At 37.4% G+C, this 18,292-nt stretch overlaps 2 protein-coding genes across 2 annotated transcripts in view; both read right to left on the bottom strand.

The window, feature by feature from the left end:
* The window catches only part of LOC149078224 (uncharacterized), a 52,624-nt gene extending 51,306 nt beyond the window's left edge, over positions 1–1,318 (bottom strand). The window contains exon 1 of the mRNA XM_089241825.1: positions 583–1,318. The gene's annotated coding sequence lies outside the window, so the exon portion shown is untranslated. The remainder of the gene's footprint in view (positions 1–582) is intronic.
* Positions 1,319–15,421: 14,103 nt separating this feature from the next.
* Positions 15,422–16,585, bottom strand: LOC149078223 (histone-lysine N-methyltransferase SETMAR-like). Its single transcript, XM_089242114.1, has one exon. It carries the CDS (start codon positions 16,583–16,585, stop codon positions 15,422–15,424), a length of 1,164 nt encoding a protein of 387 aa, XP_089098240.1.
* Between the last annotated feature and the right edge of the window lie 1,707 nt (positions 16,586–18,292).

Raw genomic sequence — 18,292 nt, 5'->3', positions numbered from 1 at the left:
TTCTGGTCCTCGCTGAGGTTCAACAGGGTTGCTGCACGAAATCGTCGCTTCGAAAATGACCGCTAAACAGAGGAGAAAAAAAATCGCGTCGGTAAATCTGGCATAGCAACCTAACAGAATTCCCCGCGCGCTAAAAATGGGTGGCAAATACGTATGGAAAATTCAATTTGTGGGAGTGTTGTGGTGCAAAATTAAGTTGAGTACTATTTAAGTTGACAGTACTCCAAGAAAGAAAACTTTTGGCCTGGTGATCATATTAGTGGGGTACCATTTTTGAGTTGTTACCGTGTCCGCAATAACCCTTTGTGTGTCGGTGAGTAATTCTCCTGAATAAATATGTACTAGAGCATTTTAACCGAAACAATTAAGTCACAAAGAAAAAATAATATGTCAACACACAGAGGTCTAAATGCACCTTAGGTTCTTTAATTCTTAATTCATATAACCAAAAACAAAATACCAAAAAGAAAAAACGATGCTGAAATACCTTACTTTACTTATCGAAAAATTAAAATTTAAATATCACTGCAGTTTGGTTTTTCCTGACCACTCAACAAAATTTGTAAGAGAAAATTTACTCACTATCTCCCATATTAAGGTCACTTCATTCTTGACAACCGGATTTCGATGAACAGTTCCCTTTAACTTGAACACTCAGTACGGACAGTTCGTTTTCTCATAAGTCATCCTTTGACTGGCGAATCTGCTTGGCGAATTGAACGATTAATGTCCTCTGTATCTGCTGAAGCAACGGTCCGTGCACATACTTTACGATGTCGGAGCATCAAAGTTCTCCATCTGTACTACCACTCGGGGTAGTGTGGACATGGACGAAGTAGCATCCTTAGACTGGACTGCAAGAGACAGCTGCTGGGCTTCATCTTTCTGGCATGACAGTAAACCTTCCTTCCTGGATCAGTTTGGAGCAACTAATATAAAGAGACGATGCTTCATACTGTTTTTTTTTTTTTCTTACATCTTCAAGTAAAATATTACGACTTTTGGCAGTTCAGAACTAAATGGGGTTTGAGTGACTTGACTTGGGATTTGAGTTTCAGGGGCTCTTCAAGTTACGTGGGGGGGGGGGGGGATTCTTCAACGGCGGGACCACGCTTTCTCGTGCAACTGGTCCCGATGAACTGCACGCCTCCAAAGTTTTTCAGTGATAATATGTAAATTGAGTGATGGGCGGGGCTTGAGAAAGCGCACCCTCTAATTCGTCGCGCAAACTGCGTCATCCAAAATTTTATCCAATTGTATCACGAGGCGCGAACACAAACATGAAACCAAAAGAAAAACATCTTCTCTCAATACGGGGTCGATTTTGAACACAGAACACACAGGAGGTGACAGCTTCCATGGTGAACGGACGTGTTTTTCGATTGCTCCTGTCTTCGACAACGTTAGTATTATAACGTTCCGGATTCATCCGTAGAGCTACGGACTTCGGTCATCATACGGAGTTGGGTGCGACCTGCTTCTACAGTGATCCTGGTTGGCTCTCAACATATCTGCATTGCGGAATAACGGCCATCTTCGATCCTGTTTGTGTCATCGCACTCAAATTTGTGAAATCTGTGATTCTCCCCCCCCCCCCAGTGAAATGTCTGCCCTATTTTGTTTTTTTTTTTAGCCCCTAGTGATTTTTTCTATGGATTGTTCCTGTTTTATTCTCAAGGTAAGTGGTTTTAGTACATGCGAAATATGGGTAAAATATGTCCATTTGCAAGCTCTGAGTTGGATAAGGTCAAGAAATTGTGTTTTTTGGCCTCTGAGGTCAGTGATAATGATGAATGTATGCTTGAGTTTCAAGAAATGTTGCTGTCTTTTGTGAAAAATCAAAAGAGGTTAAGTGACGATCTTTATCACAAGGGTGAGAACTGCAATCTTGCGAGAGAATTTGATATAATTGTTATTTCGGATTATGTGTGCTGGGAAACTGCTGACAAGGCAAATAAGGAGAAATTTTTTGATAATTTCGTAGGTAATGCTATTACTTTTTTCGATTCTCTTAATCTTGAGTCATGTAAACACAAGCAGTCTGCATCGTTCAAAAAAAGTTTTGGGGCTGCATTGACTTCTACCCCCATACTCGATTCGAGGGTTAGTGTTTCTTGTAAGAAAAAAAGAAAAAAAGACAGTGACAAAGGAGAAAAAAAGAGTCCTCTTAAAGGGGAATCTAAGGATTCTTCAGACAACGATAGTAGAGATGAGGAACCACTCACAGACACTACTAAAGGGTTAAATAGTACCAAAAAGAGAAGTTCTGGAAAAATTAAGAGACAGAAAGAGTGCAAGGAAACAACTACTCACAGTGACGCTGGAAATGAGGCACCCGAGCTCTTAAAAGAGCCAAATTCAGTTAGCAGTGGAAATACTAGCTCCACTTCAAACTCTTCAACCTCTAATGGTTCTAATGGATCTACTGATAGTAACACAACGCAAAGTGACACTGATTTAAAAGAATCTGACCATGAAATGTCGGAGAAAGATGGGCACAGGGAAAACAGTGTGGGAAATAGATCAATAAATCATATGGGCACACAGGGTATTGATGTAATTACATCCACTGACTTATTGGCAAACAATGATGCCAGCACTTCGGGAGAAAAATTTAATGAGACGTCCACAGTGAACACACAAAGAGTTATACATAATAATTCTAAAATGATTCATGAAATTAGTGAAACGGATGAAGAGGACAGGAATGCTCACAGTGACAATAACGATGATTTTGTTACAGTTAATCGAGCAAAAAAGAAAAAAACTAGTACTCAAATGAATACTAACAACAATGAAAATGTTGTTAATAAGAATGGTGGCAAAAATGTACTGTCGGGTCCAAAGGGAATACCCCCCATCATACTAACTGATTGGGGCAACAAATGGTTGCAAGATTTTGCAGAAATAAAAAAAAAATGTGATATATTGCCTCAATTTAAGACAACTGCTAACACGCTGGTATTCCAAGTATATTCTGAAAGTGATTATCGTACTGTAATAAAATTGTTTGATAATAAGAAATACAAATACTATACATACCAAATGCAGAGCGAGCGTACGATAAAATTTGTAATTAGGGGTCTCCCCGCTAATGTAGACACCACAGAAATTAAAATGGATCTGGAAAAGAAGCAATTTCACCCTATTAAAGTGTCCAATATGAAAAATCTTAGAACTGGTAGAGCTCTACCTTTGTTTTTGATTGAAATACCGATTTCTGATAAAAATCTTGCTAACATAACACAAATTGCAGATGTAAATATTGAAATTGAGAGGTACCGAGGTGCTCAGGGTCCCATTCAATGTAGGGCGTGTCAAATGTATGGACACAGCTCTTATGGATGCAAAAACGCCCCGGCGTGTGCTTTTTGTGGTGGTAAACATGAGACTAAAAATTGTAGGGACAAGGGTAACCCAAGAAAAATTAAGTGCTTTCACTGTGGTGGCCCTCATACGGCCACATATTCTGGCTGTCCAAAACGACCAAGTGCAAATCTGAATAGAGCTAGAATTTTCTTACCATTGTTACCACCTGATGTAAAAGAACAACATGAATCTGAGACACTACCTACAGTGACTAATGAAAAGTCACTCAAACATGACCACAATATTGTACAAGCTGAAAACTTACAAGAGACTGTAATAATAAACTCATCAGAAAAACCAAAAACTTGGAATATTGTCAATATTAATGAAAAAACTGATGTCACTCAGATTTCTAGGGATATAGAGAAACAAAAAATTCTACACAACACCATATATAAAGGTGTACACCCGCTTGCCATAAAAAACAAGAACCTGGAAGTAACTCCACTTGAACTGACTCTACAACTCACTGAATTAAACGCAAAAAAAACTTTTTCTAAGGTGCTTCACCAGTTATTGATAACATCTGAACGAAAAAATATTTCTTCTATATCGGAAGCTTCAACAACCAGTTTCTCTGAGGAAATGCTGAATACTGGCGACTTAAATACATCTGGTGAAGTTGGAAATCGAGGGCTCACAGAACTTACACATTCTACACAAAAACCTACAAATCCAGTACACACAGAGTCACATATACAGGATACAACGACTGTGAGTCAGTTTGGCCGAGACAGAATCATAAATTCAAATGAATTCAAGCAACTTAATGTCGTCCTTAGCAATTTTCTTGGTGCTGCTGGTTTCTCGCACGTAAAAATAAATTTATTGATACAAGCTTTGATTAACATTTTACTTCTACCCAACAATTAGTACGCTAAGAGAATCTGCACCTAGACCATTGAGCATAATGGCTTGGAATGCCAATGGCATAAAAGATAAAATTCCAGAACTTAAAGAGGAATTATTCACTAATCAAATAGATATCTTACTTTTATCTGAAACATTCCTCTTACCAAGCCAACGTATCAAATTAAATGGTTTTAAAATAATAAGAAATGATCGAATTCATAACAGAGGAGGAGGTACTGCTATTGCAGTAAGAAATAGCATACCCTTCCAAGAAATAAATCTCCCGTTGTCTTCTCAAATGGAAGCAACAGCGGTTACAATTCATGTCAATGGTATTAATATGATATTCTGTGCAATGTATAAACCTCCCAGGAACTCTATTGATTCTGTTTTACTTGATTTCTTGTTTGACACAAATATGCCTATTATGATTGCTGGTGACTGGAACTGTAAGAACAGACTGTTTCATAGTCGTGGTAACAATAGATGTGGTAGAATATTACGCCTTTATTGTTTGAGAAGGTTTTTATGTATTCACTCTCCCAAGGTGCCAACCCATATTCCACCTCAAAATAGATATAGGCCGGATATTATAGATTTTGGTCTGTCAAAAAACATCCTTTACGAGGTGGAAACACATACTAAAGTTATCTTAAGTTCTCCACATAACCCTGTATTTTTTCGGATCAATTTCTTGTGCCCACGTTATAAACGTATTTTTAAACAAATTAACTGGACAGGATACAGGAACATGCTTGAAAATGAATCACCCATTACCTTGGTAGATCCAGGTGCTAGGGAATTAGATGATGCAGTAATTCAGATAACTCAGACAATAAAAAATGCACTGCATGAAAATACAACAGAAATAATCCAACCAGATAACCAATATGGTCTTCCAAGGGACATATTACAAAAAATCAGACACAAAAATAGAGTTCGTGGTCTGTGGCAAAAATATAGAAGAAGATCAGACAAAATAGCACTTAATAGACTCACAAGAGAAATAAAAACGGAAGTCACTCACTTTATTAACAATAGATTTACTGATTTTATTGAAAATGCAAGCGCAGAAAATAATAACATATGGCGTGCTTGGAAATTATGTAAAAAAAAAGGCATTTCCAATGTCAACAAAATTCAAGGGGATAACGGAATTGTTTTCTCAGAGGAACAAATTGCAGAGACTTTTGCAACAGCATTTGAGAGACAATTCTCCCCAAATCACGTGCAGGACATCGAAACTCAAGTTCAAATGCGACATAGAATAGCAGAGTTTATTCAACATCATAGACTCTACGGTTCTCAACACTTTGAACCAACTGACATCATAGAGGTATCGGACACTTTATCGAAGCTAAACGTCAAAAAAGCTTCAGGTGTCGATCATGTCTCCAACTCTGCACTAAAGAATCTTCCCACATCAGTTATTGTTTCACTCACTAACATTTTCAATGCATTACTTTTTGCTAATTATTTTCCAACTTCTTGGAAACACTCGGTTGTAAAAACCATTCACAAAACAGGCACAGACCCATTGATGCCAAATTCCTACAGGCCAATCAGTCTTTTATCAAACATCAGCAAGGTATTTGAGCGAATTGTTCTAATACGCTTCGAAAAAATTAGCACCGAGCTCAATCTGGTAAGACCTGAACAACACGGATTCAGAAAAAATCACTCTTGTGTTACTCAGCTAATGAGAGTAACTGAATATATTACGAGTCATTTTAACAACAGAGACTACGTTGCAGCGGTCTTTTTAGACATTTGCAAAGCATTTGACAAGTGCGATCACCCAACACTACTTGTCAAACTTATTGACTGCAACTTACCACCTTATATAATAATCTTTTTCTATAACTATCTTGTTGGGAGAACATTTGAGGTTAGAATCGGAGAAAAAGATTCGTCAAAAAAAATAGTACGTGCATCGGTTCCACAGGGAAGTGTGTTGGGCCCACAGCTCTTTTCAATTTACATTAATGATATCCCGGCACCTTCCAATGGAATAATAGCCCTATTTGCTGATGATGCTGTGGTATTGTGTGGCAATAGAAGTGCAACACAAGCGGTCAATAACTTACAAGAAACAATCGATGACATCACGGACTGGTGCACCGACTCAGACATAGTTTTAAATCAAGAAAAATGTAAGTTTGCTTGGTTCACACACTGCCGAAACACTCCCCAGAATAGAAGAATTCACATCAACAACACAACACTCTGTCCAGTCTCAAAGGTTAAATATCTCGGCTGCATTCTAGACAAAACCTTATCATTCATACACCAAATTAGAAATGCACGCAACAAGACTAACAATATCATGGGTGCACTCAATAAAATTACCTTCCCACAAGCAAAGCTAACCATGAAAAATAAAGTCTTACTCTTCAAGTCAATTCTTCGGCCAACGCTAACTTACGCCTCACCAGCATGGGCACATGCCAACAAAAATAATATAAAAATCCTTCAACGTGGACAAAATAGAATCTTCAGAAGATTTGTAAGAGCTCCATGGTTTGTTAAAAACGAAAATATACAAAAAGACCTTGGTATTCCTCATATTTTTTCATATATCAAAGAACTCAATAAAACACAATTTGACAACATGGCTGATTCGGAGTACCAGCATATACGTGACATTGTTGACTACCATCGTGACCCAACTCCACGTATTTCGGCAAGGAGGAAGGCCTATCGTAGGCCTCAACAAATCTTTCATCTCCAATGGGAGAATGAGAGATAATAAAAAAAAAAAAAGAAAAGTAAAATACTATGCACATAATTCTGACAATTTGACATCTATTTATTTTTTAATATTTATCTTTCTCCTTTATGTTTTTCACCCTTTGATAATTGCATATGATTGTTTTGATTGTGGCACCTATTTAACTTGTACTTGGCACCTATTTAACCATATCTAACCGCATTTAACCGCATTTAAATCAAAATCAAAAAAGGAAAAAAAAAGAAAAAAAAAAAAAAATTTCTCCATACTGGCGAACTGAGCTGGTTTGAGGTGTGTATTTGTGCGACCTGCTTTCTTCTGTGATCTGGTTTTTTGAGGGTTTCTTGTGAAAATTATTTGTATAATATGTCAATGGACTGCTTAATGTAGAATGATGTTTAATGGAGCTTGACAAATAAAAATTGCATTCGCATGTACTTGACCACTGCCCATTGCCATGTATGCTGGATTTCTTTCTCCGTAGGTAGAAGAGTTGTGACGGCATTTTACACGACCAAATCCCTGGGCTTAATTTTGTTTTTTTTTAGCAGTGACCGACCAGGACCATTCCTCCCAATAATTGTCACGTTTGTTTCTCTTCTTTCTTCCACTGTACATACACACGCACAACTACACTACAATTTCTTTCGTTCTTCATAGGCCCTTCACGGCCCGTTTGTAATCCCACAGTCAGCACACATGGAGCTGGGAATGGGGGAAAAACTCTAATTCTGGTCTGGTCTGACGGGGTCGATTTAAGAAAATGAACGGCTTTCAGCAAAGTTTATAATTACAACAATAATTTTCAGTATAAGATTTCCGGATTAAATGCAGAAATATTCATCAAAATCAAAAAACATTAACATCATTGTGTGGAGAAAAAAATTAGCTTTCCAACGATATGCGACATCATATATAAATATTCTTGTTTCGCGACATGCCGAAAAATTTAAATCTAAACAAAGGAAATTCTTAAAAAAATTCAAATTCAACACTTTCTCGATGACAGAGAATAATTTCAAGCATATATAACATTATCTCAAGTTTCTCTCCCTCAAAATATTTTACAACACAAGCCTTGTTTTTTTTTTTTCTTCAAAGCATTGGAAACAGTGGAAAGAAAAAGGGGGAAAAAAATATATAAATTTTTAAAATTGAAATACTCACACGGTCTCTCTTGATTAACAAAAATGTTTGTTTCCCTTATTAAAAAAAAAAACCATCGACTCAGAATATGCAAAAGGCGAAAAATCGGCTTTTCAAGTATAAAAAAAAATATATACAACGGATTACGAACAGTGAGAGGGAAAAAGAAAAAGGAATCTTATCTTCCTTTTACACGTACCGAACGAACGCGTTCGTGTGGGAACAAGAAAACTGACTCATCAAGATGGCGATAATATCTTTGATTATCAGTGGATAATTAGGTGTGTCTCTCTCACAAAAGAAAGTATATATATTATTCAAAAGAACACACATTTTCTCGTTCAATTTAACTCGGAATTTCTCAAAATTTTACAGGAAGAATCAGAAAAATTCAAGGAATTTGTTGTTGAACTCAAATGATTGAGATGTCAAAGCAAAGCATTTAATATTTAGGATTTTCCGACAAACACATACAGTGTGATGCATAAAGAGTGTGTGTCCACTCTATACGAACGATCTGTGGTTCAGATCTTGGGCATTTTATAAATATCGGACGGAATGATAACACAAGGGAAAAAAAATAGACAACCACGAGATTCATCTCAGCCTTCCACAATAATATAAAGACAGAAGCTCAAATATTTTCCACGCGACAAACACAATTATATTTACATTTAGCAAATTTCACATGACTATTCTAGGTTAAAATATGTCAGGCTTCTTTGTCAAAGGGGGGGAAAGTGTCCTACTTTTCCCACCGTGACAGGAGAAATGAGGAATTTCAAGGAACGGATTTTTACTACGGGAAATAAACCACGTTTCACGAAATTATTGGTAAACAACAGGTTGAATTCGTAACTGTTCGTGTGATTACGATCAAGTAATTAATCTTAAACTCAAAAGTATATAGGAAAAAAAAAATTCTTATTAACTTTTAACCTTTTTTCAGGTTTTTATTGAAAATAAAATATTCCTATATACCCTACCCTTAATTTTAGGATAAAAGTCGGCATACAAAAATATATATAGTCAATTTAGATTACATGGAGAAAATTTCTTCTGGATGTTAAATGATTGTGTGAAGTTAAGGATTTGATAAACTACTGCAATAACTACTATTGGAAATTTAGTAAAAAAATTCTTAAATATTTTAGGAGCATTTATTTTATCAGAATTTTCTTCAGTAAATTACAAATTCTGAATAGCACACACAGGTTCAATAATGTAAATTGACGAGCTCAATGAGTGAATAAATTTATTTATTAAAAAAATATTCAAACATAATGTACATAACTAATGAAAGTAAGATTTTTCAAATATCATATTCACAATTTCACATATTTTTCTACACTAAGTAATCAATTACTACGCTGCTTTAGAGTACTAGTAAACTTTGAATTACAAAAAAAATATGCTTAAATAATAGAAATATAGTTCGTTTCTTGAAACTGCGTGACCCAACAGCAATTAATCTGGAAAAAAAAATTACATATATTCATATTCAAAAGCAATACTTTGAGAGAGCCAAGATAAAAACTCAACAACTGCAAATTGAAAATTACAATTATGGCAAAAAATAGTCCACGCGTAAATGGTAAATACCCATATTTCGTTATGTGACCCCAGTAATAGGTCAATACAGGGGCGCAACAAAATACTTTGTCCCGCGGGCAAGCCAGAATTTTGGTATCCCCTTGCATGTAGAAACAGTTAAAGGATGAATTCTCTGCACCCCCGTCTGGTCCAGCACCTGGGGCACCAGACCCACATCCCTCCCCCCAGTTGCAGCCCTGGGCCAATAATAAGCTAATCTTAAAATCCTAATAAATGTATAAAAGCATCACGACATTAGGGTAACTAATCACTAATAAAATAAACACACTAATTCCTTTTAATAAACATATTTGTATGTAGCTAGTATCCTACAAACCAAGCTTTCTCTCCTCATCTAAGAAGTTAACAAATAAGCAATGACGAGTAAAAATGCAACACAAACTTTTCTTTAAAATATAAAGACACTGAGGCTCTATAACATTATTAGTGTAAGTGCATAATGTAATTTGTCTGACACCACACAGTAATTCATTGTGTACAATAGATAGATGTCGATATGTATAGCAAACTATTTTCAGAATTTTACCATTACTCATCCGAAAATTCAAAAGAATAATATATAAATTACAGGTGACTACAAGATTGAAAAGACAAATATTTAAGATACCAAAAAAGGTACGAGAAAGACATATTTATGTAAAGATGTTCAGATAAATTTCACTTAGTTTTAGAATCTTTCAAACTTCTCGTATTCAGAGGAATGGATGTGTGAAATGATGTTGGTAGAGTGATAAATAGTTACACCTGCGCACTCACTAAAGTGGGGGAGCCTATTTCATAACTTCAGTACCTAGATTGAGTAGCTTGGTTACATTACCAGTTTTAATTATTTCAATTATATTTTCCTAAATAATTATTGTTTCTTGTTCAGTGAAATTATCCTTCAATTAATTACAATAGAATCAGAAATAAGTGGCATGAATAGAGTTTTCTTTTAACGTAATCTAGGTTGCGCGATGGTAAAGGAAAACATATCAACAATGGGAATATATTGAGCATACAAGAAAGACTGAATTTTTGCTCATGCAACAGTTCATATTTTCAGTGAACATCATTAGTGTGATTACAATCTGGACAATGAATATAAAAACCATTTTCATGAAACAGGGAAAATTTCATAATACATATTTACATGTAGTATTGTTATGTGCAATTAGTTGTGAAAATTCACATGTTCTGATGTTGTGGTAATGGACATCAGAAATAAGTGTCCACCAGTGAATGAGAGAAACATGATTTTCACGTTTTTCTTACCATCGTAATAATGTGTTATGTGCTTGTACGTCTGTATAACGAGATTTGTTGCTGACAGTTGTCGAAAACTCTTTCCTGCCTTCTAAATCTTTTGCACAAGATTTGCAATAAAATAACTTATGAATCTTTCTCTCAAACAGCGATAGGTCGTTACTAAGTAGCGATAACTCGCCAAACTAGAAATCAAAATCGTGAGCAATCAGAAATGTTTCAGGATTAACTTACAACAAATTCAGGATTCAACTACACTGCTCAAAACAATTAGGGGAGCATATGGTTTTAACAAAATTACGCAAAGATGTATACCGATAAGTAACATAAAATGAATCATCCATAATTTAAAGCCTAGCAGGAAACGGAAGAAGAAAACTTCATATGCAAATCAAAGTTCATGACGTCAAAAACCAGAAAAAGGAGATAAGGGCAGAAATCGGGATGTTGCAGAAACGTCTGTTTTACTGCCGTAACTGTGAAATTCGATTGAGCAGTATTTTTTTTTTGAGACAAGGTGACTTGAGGATGTCTCAACAACGTGATTTACCGGAATCCATGGCATGGCGTGTTATAGGGAGACTGGAATCCGGGCAAACACAACGTAGTGTCGCGGACGCTGTTGGAGTCGCCAGAAGTGTTGTTGCAAGGCTGTGGAATCGATTCCAAGAAACAGTAAATGTTAGACGTCGACCAGGGCAAGGTCGGCCACGCGCCACTACAGCAACTGATGACCGGTATATACGGTTAACAGCCCGTCGAAACAGAACAGAGAATGCTACGCAGCTGCAAAGACGGTTGCTCTTTGCAACAGGACGAAGGGTGTCCAGCCAAACAGTACGTAATCGGCTTCATGAGGGAGGGCTCTAGGCACGTAGGCCAATGGTCTGCATTCCGTTGACCCCACGCCACCGTGCGGCCCGAAGAAGATGGGCTGCTGAACATGGAGATTGGGAGCAACATGATTGGAGCCAAGTGCTGTTTACAGACGAGTCCCGATTCAGTCTGGAGTGTGACACCCGACGTGTTCTGGTATGGAGGGACAGGGGCACTCGAAATAACCCCGCATTCGTTCGTGAAAGGTCACAATACAGACGAGCTGGTTGGATGGTATGGGGTGGAATCAGCATAGGCGGATGTACGGACCTGCATATCAATCGGAATGGCACTTTGACGGCCCGAAGGTATGCAGACGAGATACTGCGACCTCATGTCATCCCTTACGCTGGAGCCATTGGAGATTCCTTTGTTTTCCAGGATGATAATGCCCGACCGCATAGAGCTCGTCTGGTGGAGAACATGCTTGAAGCTGAAACAATACAGCGTATGGAATGGCCAGCGTGCTCTCCTGACCTGAATCCAATCGAGCATGTTTGGGACATGCTCGGACGACGCATTGCTGCGCGACCAAGGCCGCCTGTTACTGTCCGAGACTTGCAGATTGCACTTCTTGAGGAGTGGAACAGTATTCCCCAAAGTCTGATCGATAACCTCATCGCATCCATGGCAAACAGGTGTGCAGCAGTCTTGGCTATTCGAGGAGACCACACGCCCTATTAAAACTCATGCATCATGTCTAAACAGTACTTTTTTTTATCGTTTACATGTAACCAAATTGTTGCCCTAAATCATCTTTTCATGTTTTTTCCATATTTTGAAAGAATTAAAGCTTAATTCCAAACTTTTTTACGTCTTTTTTCTGTATTGCGCATTGATACGCGTGTACTATCCATTGTATGCCAATACGTGGCTGTCTCGCACGGTTTTCTTCACTTTTTTGCTTGTTCCCCTAATTGTTTTGAGCAGTGTAGTTCTGTTCGTTAAAAATCCTCTACTTACGCATCATTTCTCCAAAATCAAACGGAATGGAAAAACCAGAAAATTATTGCGCATATTAAAATCACCGTAACTCTTATGCTACACACAACACAAAATTATGGCGCCAAATATCGTCTGCTATTTTCCACTGATTTTTTTACTTTCATTAATATCATTTAGTTCTAAAATGTAACAACATTATCACACATATGTATCATAAATATGATTGTAAAAAATTTTAATTCGAAAAATAATTAAATTTCACTTACTTCGCATAGGGAAGCTCCGTTTCCGTGAGGAACTTGGCGCTCTAATGCACAGTTCACGATTCTTGCATCGGTCTTTATAAAACTCTAGAAATCCTTTTTTTACTCAAATTTTAACATTCTGGTGCCGAAAATCACGGAATTTTTACAGTAATTTCGAAAAAAATTGACAAAAATGATTCATAAAAACTAATAATATTAATAAAAAGGAAGACGTCCTAAGGATCCTACGGTAAGATAACATTGAGCAGCGCGCTACTGAGGGCCAAAATGGCGCATGCGCCAGCCTGTATATTAAGGAGTTCTACTTTCGGTGTATAAAATGGAGGATTCAAACGTAGCATTGAACAGGAATGAGATCGTATACGCGCTCCTCTTGCTCGACTCACTCGAGTGAGGATCGATATTTATTTTCTTCCACGGAAAACGACACGCAAAGATTTTACAATTTTATTTTAATTGTCAGTCATTTGAGTATTCCCATCCAACGGTTCCACGGAAAAAATCCGCTTTCATTCTTCGCAATAATTGACTTCGTCATCATCAGGGACGGGATGTTGATGTCATTTGAATTTTTTTGAATTTTTCACTTTAAGGCATTTTTTCACATATTTTGATTTTTGCCTTGGAAATAAAGTAAAATCCCTCATTTGCACACAGACACTGGACAAAAAAATTCGGCCGTAAAAGATGGGTGACCGCAACCAGGGGCGGCTCGTGCGAACCTGCCGCCCGGTTGCCAATCTTCATATGCCGCCCCTAAAGGTGACCCTGGAGGGAGGCTGACAGGGTTTAAAGTTCAAGGGGATCTCGAGATAAACCTGATTTTTTCAGAACAAAGCCGCTCACCATTGCTTACCGTGTAAAATGCTTTTGACCATAAGTCCCGCCTTTGAAGCAGATTTTTCTACTTTTGGGTCCAGAATTGTTTTACCGTTCTCAATAATGCCAGTCAACTTATTCCCAAATAGCAGTCATTGGTGAACCATTATCACATATCCTGTAAAGATGATGTTCATATATAATGAGGTTATTTTTATTAAGAAATTTATTTCGAAAGTGTTCCACAAGGGCGGCTCTTGGGTTCTGCGATTCGTTGTTGCCGCACGGGATGCCACCCAAGAGCGGTGCTGAATCAGAGGTGAATGGAGGAAGAAAGTTTCATTGGCCAAGAAAAATCAAATAAAATTATTTCTGTCCGCTCTGGAGGGGCACCAAATCCGAGATGAAATGGCAAAAAAAATGTTTTTTTTATAATTTTTTTTTTGTTAGGAATCGTTGGAATATAAGTTAGGTAGGGTGGGCATGGCCCCCACAAGGGTAGGTGTCGTGACATAGCACGACACCTCTTATGTAACCAGGTTATACTGTATAGGAGGTCGTGGTTCTTGTGAGGCCAAATTCTTCTCCATTCTTTACTTGGACAAATCTTTTTATTGTATCTTGGTGATAGAGAGATTTCCTTTCTGCCTTTGTATTAAAATTTCCCCCATACCACCAATGTAGGTGGAACTATAGGAACACTGGATATAGTTCATATGACCTTCTTGAATATCTCCTTTATGGGACTTTCATTTATACGACGTTCGGCTTCGGTCACAATCAGTGCATGCCAATACGCTTCTAGATGGGTGATTCGTGCGTTAAAATTCAATTTTACTCCTCCAAAGGAAGAGTAAAAATAATCTTTCAAATGTGAGGTTATTTTTCAAGTAGAATTATTTGTTTTTCATTAAAAAATATTTTCCTCTTTACGAAATCACCCCGTAACACTAGAACGGCTCAAGCAGTCATTTTTATGGTTTTGATTTTGAAAACGCTATAATCGTGACAATATTTGACGTACACGCTTAATTTTTGGTTACTTTTCATTATTTCCAAGTTTTCGTCTCTTTAAACTAAATCAGGTCTCATTAGCAAATCCGAATTTTGAAGAGATCTAATTTAGTTCATACGCTTTGAAAACGGTATAAAAAATGTAAAAATTATTTTAAAAAAACGGAGAAAGAAGATTTTTGCTTCCATCACATATTTACGGGGTGATTATAAAAAAACTATCCCGACATATGGACCCCTAACTATCATACCATTCACAGAAACTGAATGAAATTTTTGCATAAGGTATTTTGATGTATGCGCTCAAGAATGATATGGAAAACAAGTGTCACTCTAACAGTTACGGTTACAGTGAGAAAATTTCGAAAATATCAAATGGCAACACCAGGTTTTTTGTATTGGAATGCGATCTCCATTGTGAGAAACCCTAAATAGCGTTCGAACGGCAACTGTAGCATGAAAATCACCGGCGGTAGATAGGCTAAAAGTGAGGACAACCAATAAGGAGAGAGAAGCAGCATAAAATAAAGCATTTTATTGTGTTTCACAAATTTTCCACATGACCTCCTTCACACACGATGACACTTTGCATGCGGCAGATGGTGGATAACACTGCAGCACGTACCATGGCAATAGGAATCTCTTGAATAGCAGTTCTGATGGCATCTTTCAAATCAGATGCAGTTTGCGGACGAAACTGATACACTTTGGATTTCAGATATCCCCACAGCCAGAAATCCATTGGTGTGAGATCAGGAGACCTTGGTGGCCATGGAAACGGGAAATGACGGGAGATAACTCTGTCACCAAACTGTTGACTTAAGACACGTTTGACTGAAGACCCTACATGTGGAGTAGTGCCATCTTGCATCCACACAACTTCAGATAGAGCATTTTGCCGTTGCAATGCGGGAATCGCGTAACGAGTTAACATGTCCAGATAGCGAGCACTCGTTACTGTACATGTTTGCAGATCACCGGCAGTAACCTCTTCAAAAAAGTAAGGGCCGAGGATGAACGTACTCGTTATACCACACCACACAGTCACTTTTTCCTCGTGTAATGGACGTGCAAGCACATCATGTGGATTATTGTCGGCCCAGTGCACACAATTTTTCGAATTCACGTTACCAGTTAACGAGAAATGCGCCTCATCTGTCCACAGAATGCGTAAAGGCCAGCTGCTATCTTCATCGTACCGGATAAGGAATTGATTCGCAAAATCCAGCCGTAATTGATAGTCTCCCGCTTCCAACATCTGGACACGCTGGAATCGATACGGAAACATGTTTAGAACAGAGTGCAGAATCTTGCGGACAGTTGAATTCGGCAGATTCAGAACACGTGAAACACCGCGTGCACTTGCGGGACGAACTGTGCTTATCGTCTGATGAACTTCTGCAACAGCTTCCACGGGAACGGAAGGTCGTCCAGACCGAGGTCGATCGCATGTGCAACCAGTTTCTTCAAATTTATGAATCAAGTCACGTACAGCTTTGACAGTGCACGGGCCTCGCCGTAATCCATGGTTTTTGCGGTAAACACACAATGTCTCTGCGGCATTTTGTCCATTCAGGTAATAAATCTTTACGATTTCCCCACGTTCTTTCCCTGAAAGCGGCATCTTGTTCGGAATGGCAGAAAGTAACATACGTGGCTCGCATTTCGCAGTGCCTTTTCTTTCACCTAGCGTGACGACGTCAGTCATGACTGTGTCTTACGTAGAACCCGAAATTTGCATTTCTTGGTTTCTTCTTCTCGTTTTGTGGAGGACTAATCAGGCTGGGATCTCAGCCGAAGAAACGGTGTGACGAATGAAACGAACATTAATGCTCTGGTGCACGGCAAAGTCCTTTTTACTTTTTCCTTGCCTAGCTCCGGGGATTTTCGTGCTACAGGTGCCATTCCAACGCTATTTAGGGTTTCTCACAATGGAGATCGCATTCCAATACAAAAAACCTGGTGTTGCCATTCGATATTTTGGAAATTTTCTCACTGTAACCGTAACTGTTAGAGTGACACTGTTGTTTTCCATATCATTCTTGAGCGCATACCTCAAAATACCTTATGCCAAAATTTCATTCAGTTTCTGTGAATGGTATGATAGTTAGGGGCCCATATGTCGGGATAGTTTTTTTATAATCACCCTGTATATAGTTAAATGTTACGTAATCTCTATAGTAGATGAATTACAGAGATGAATAGCAATCAATTATAATGCCACGATTATGAGGGATGGGTCTCTTGTTGTGGAAGTGAACAATAGAAAAGGATTTGGTTGCTGGTTCCCCCAGCGTCAAAAGTGGAGTGGACAGATCTAATGTATATGTGTATATATGAATCGATATCATCATCATCGTGCCCCCTCCCCCCAGCAATAATGACACCTTGCCCCCCCCCCTCCAGACTTCCAAGTCTATCTCCACCTATGTTCTTTCCCTCTCTCTTTTATGTGATGTCCTCTTTAATTTTTTGTTCAATTAATCATTTAAAAAAAAAATTCTAATACTTCAAAAAATCTCTTGAAAACCCCAAAAAAACTAAAAATCTCTCTATTTCTCTCTTTTTTCCTTTCATCTCTAGGCTTGACTTGACTTGACTTGTTTTACGTCCTTTTGTACCAACCTAGGGTTTTACGACGGGTAGAAAAGAAATATACAAGGTTAATATGTTAGTTTGTTAGTTTTTTAGGGTAGGAAAAAAAATTTTGATACATCAACATATATGGAAAATACCATACATTTAGAAAATTATAAAATAACTGAAACATATATATAACTATACCCATTCACTTTGTATATACCACCTGTACAAAACCCATACCAGTACACAGCTTTATCACAAATTGTACAAATATTAAATCAAATTCACAATATATACAGCACAAGAAATATTCTCGCATCAAACCAAATAGCTACATACAAGAAAAACAATCATACTTGTATGATCCAACATAATTATTCATAACAAAAATCACAATACATTAAGCAAAAAATAAAAAAAAAAAAATAAAAAAAAAAATAAAATAAATTCCAAAAAATAGACAAATGTATTATAAAAAAATATATATACAAGAATTATAACGATGTTTGCAAGACATGAGTAGATGGAAAAACAAATCAGTGATATTTACATCAGATTAATCAGGGACTTGGGGGGAAGAAGAAAGAAGAAGAGAGAGAAGGAGAGAGAGAGAGAGAGAGAGAGAAAAAAAATTGACCATTCAAAAAAGGATGTATATCAAATTTTGAAAAAAAAAAAAAAATCAGAATCTATTACATTTAGATAAATACACTTCCAATCCTTTGACAAATAATTTTGGAGGAGCAATAAACATAGCTCTCCAATTACAATTCTGATTATTTCTTATACCAATACTTTGGAAAAAGGTATTGCGATATTTATTCCAATGTTT

Source organism: Pholcus phalangioides, unplaced genomic scaffold (genome assembly GCF_987345545.1).
Source record: "Pholcus phalangioides strain wild (caught in Gottingen) unplaced genomic scaffold, Ppha-v1.0 ptg000014l_1, whole genome shotgun sequence".
Taxonomy (NCBI): domain Eukaryota; kingdom Metazoa; phylum Arthropoda; class Arachnida; order Araneae; family Pholcidae; genus Pholcus; species Pholcus phalangioides.
This window is presented reverse-complemented; position numbering and strand designations above follow the sequence as displayed.

Bases quoted from the DNA above. Each gene is read 5' to 3' on its own strand.
- LOC149078223 (XM_089242114.1), bottom strand. From the start codon at position 16,585: ATGACTGACGTCGTCACGCTAGGTGAAAGAAAAGGCACTGCGAAATGC.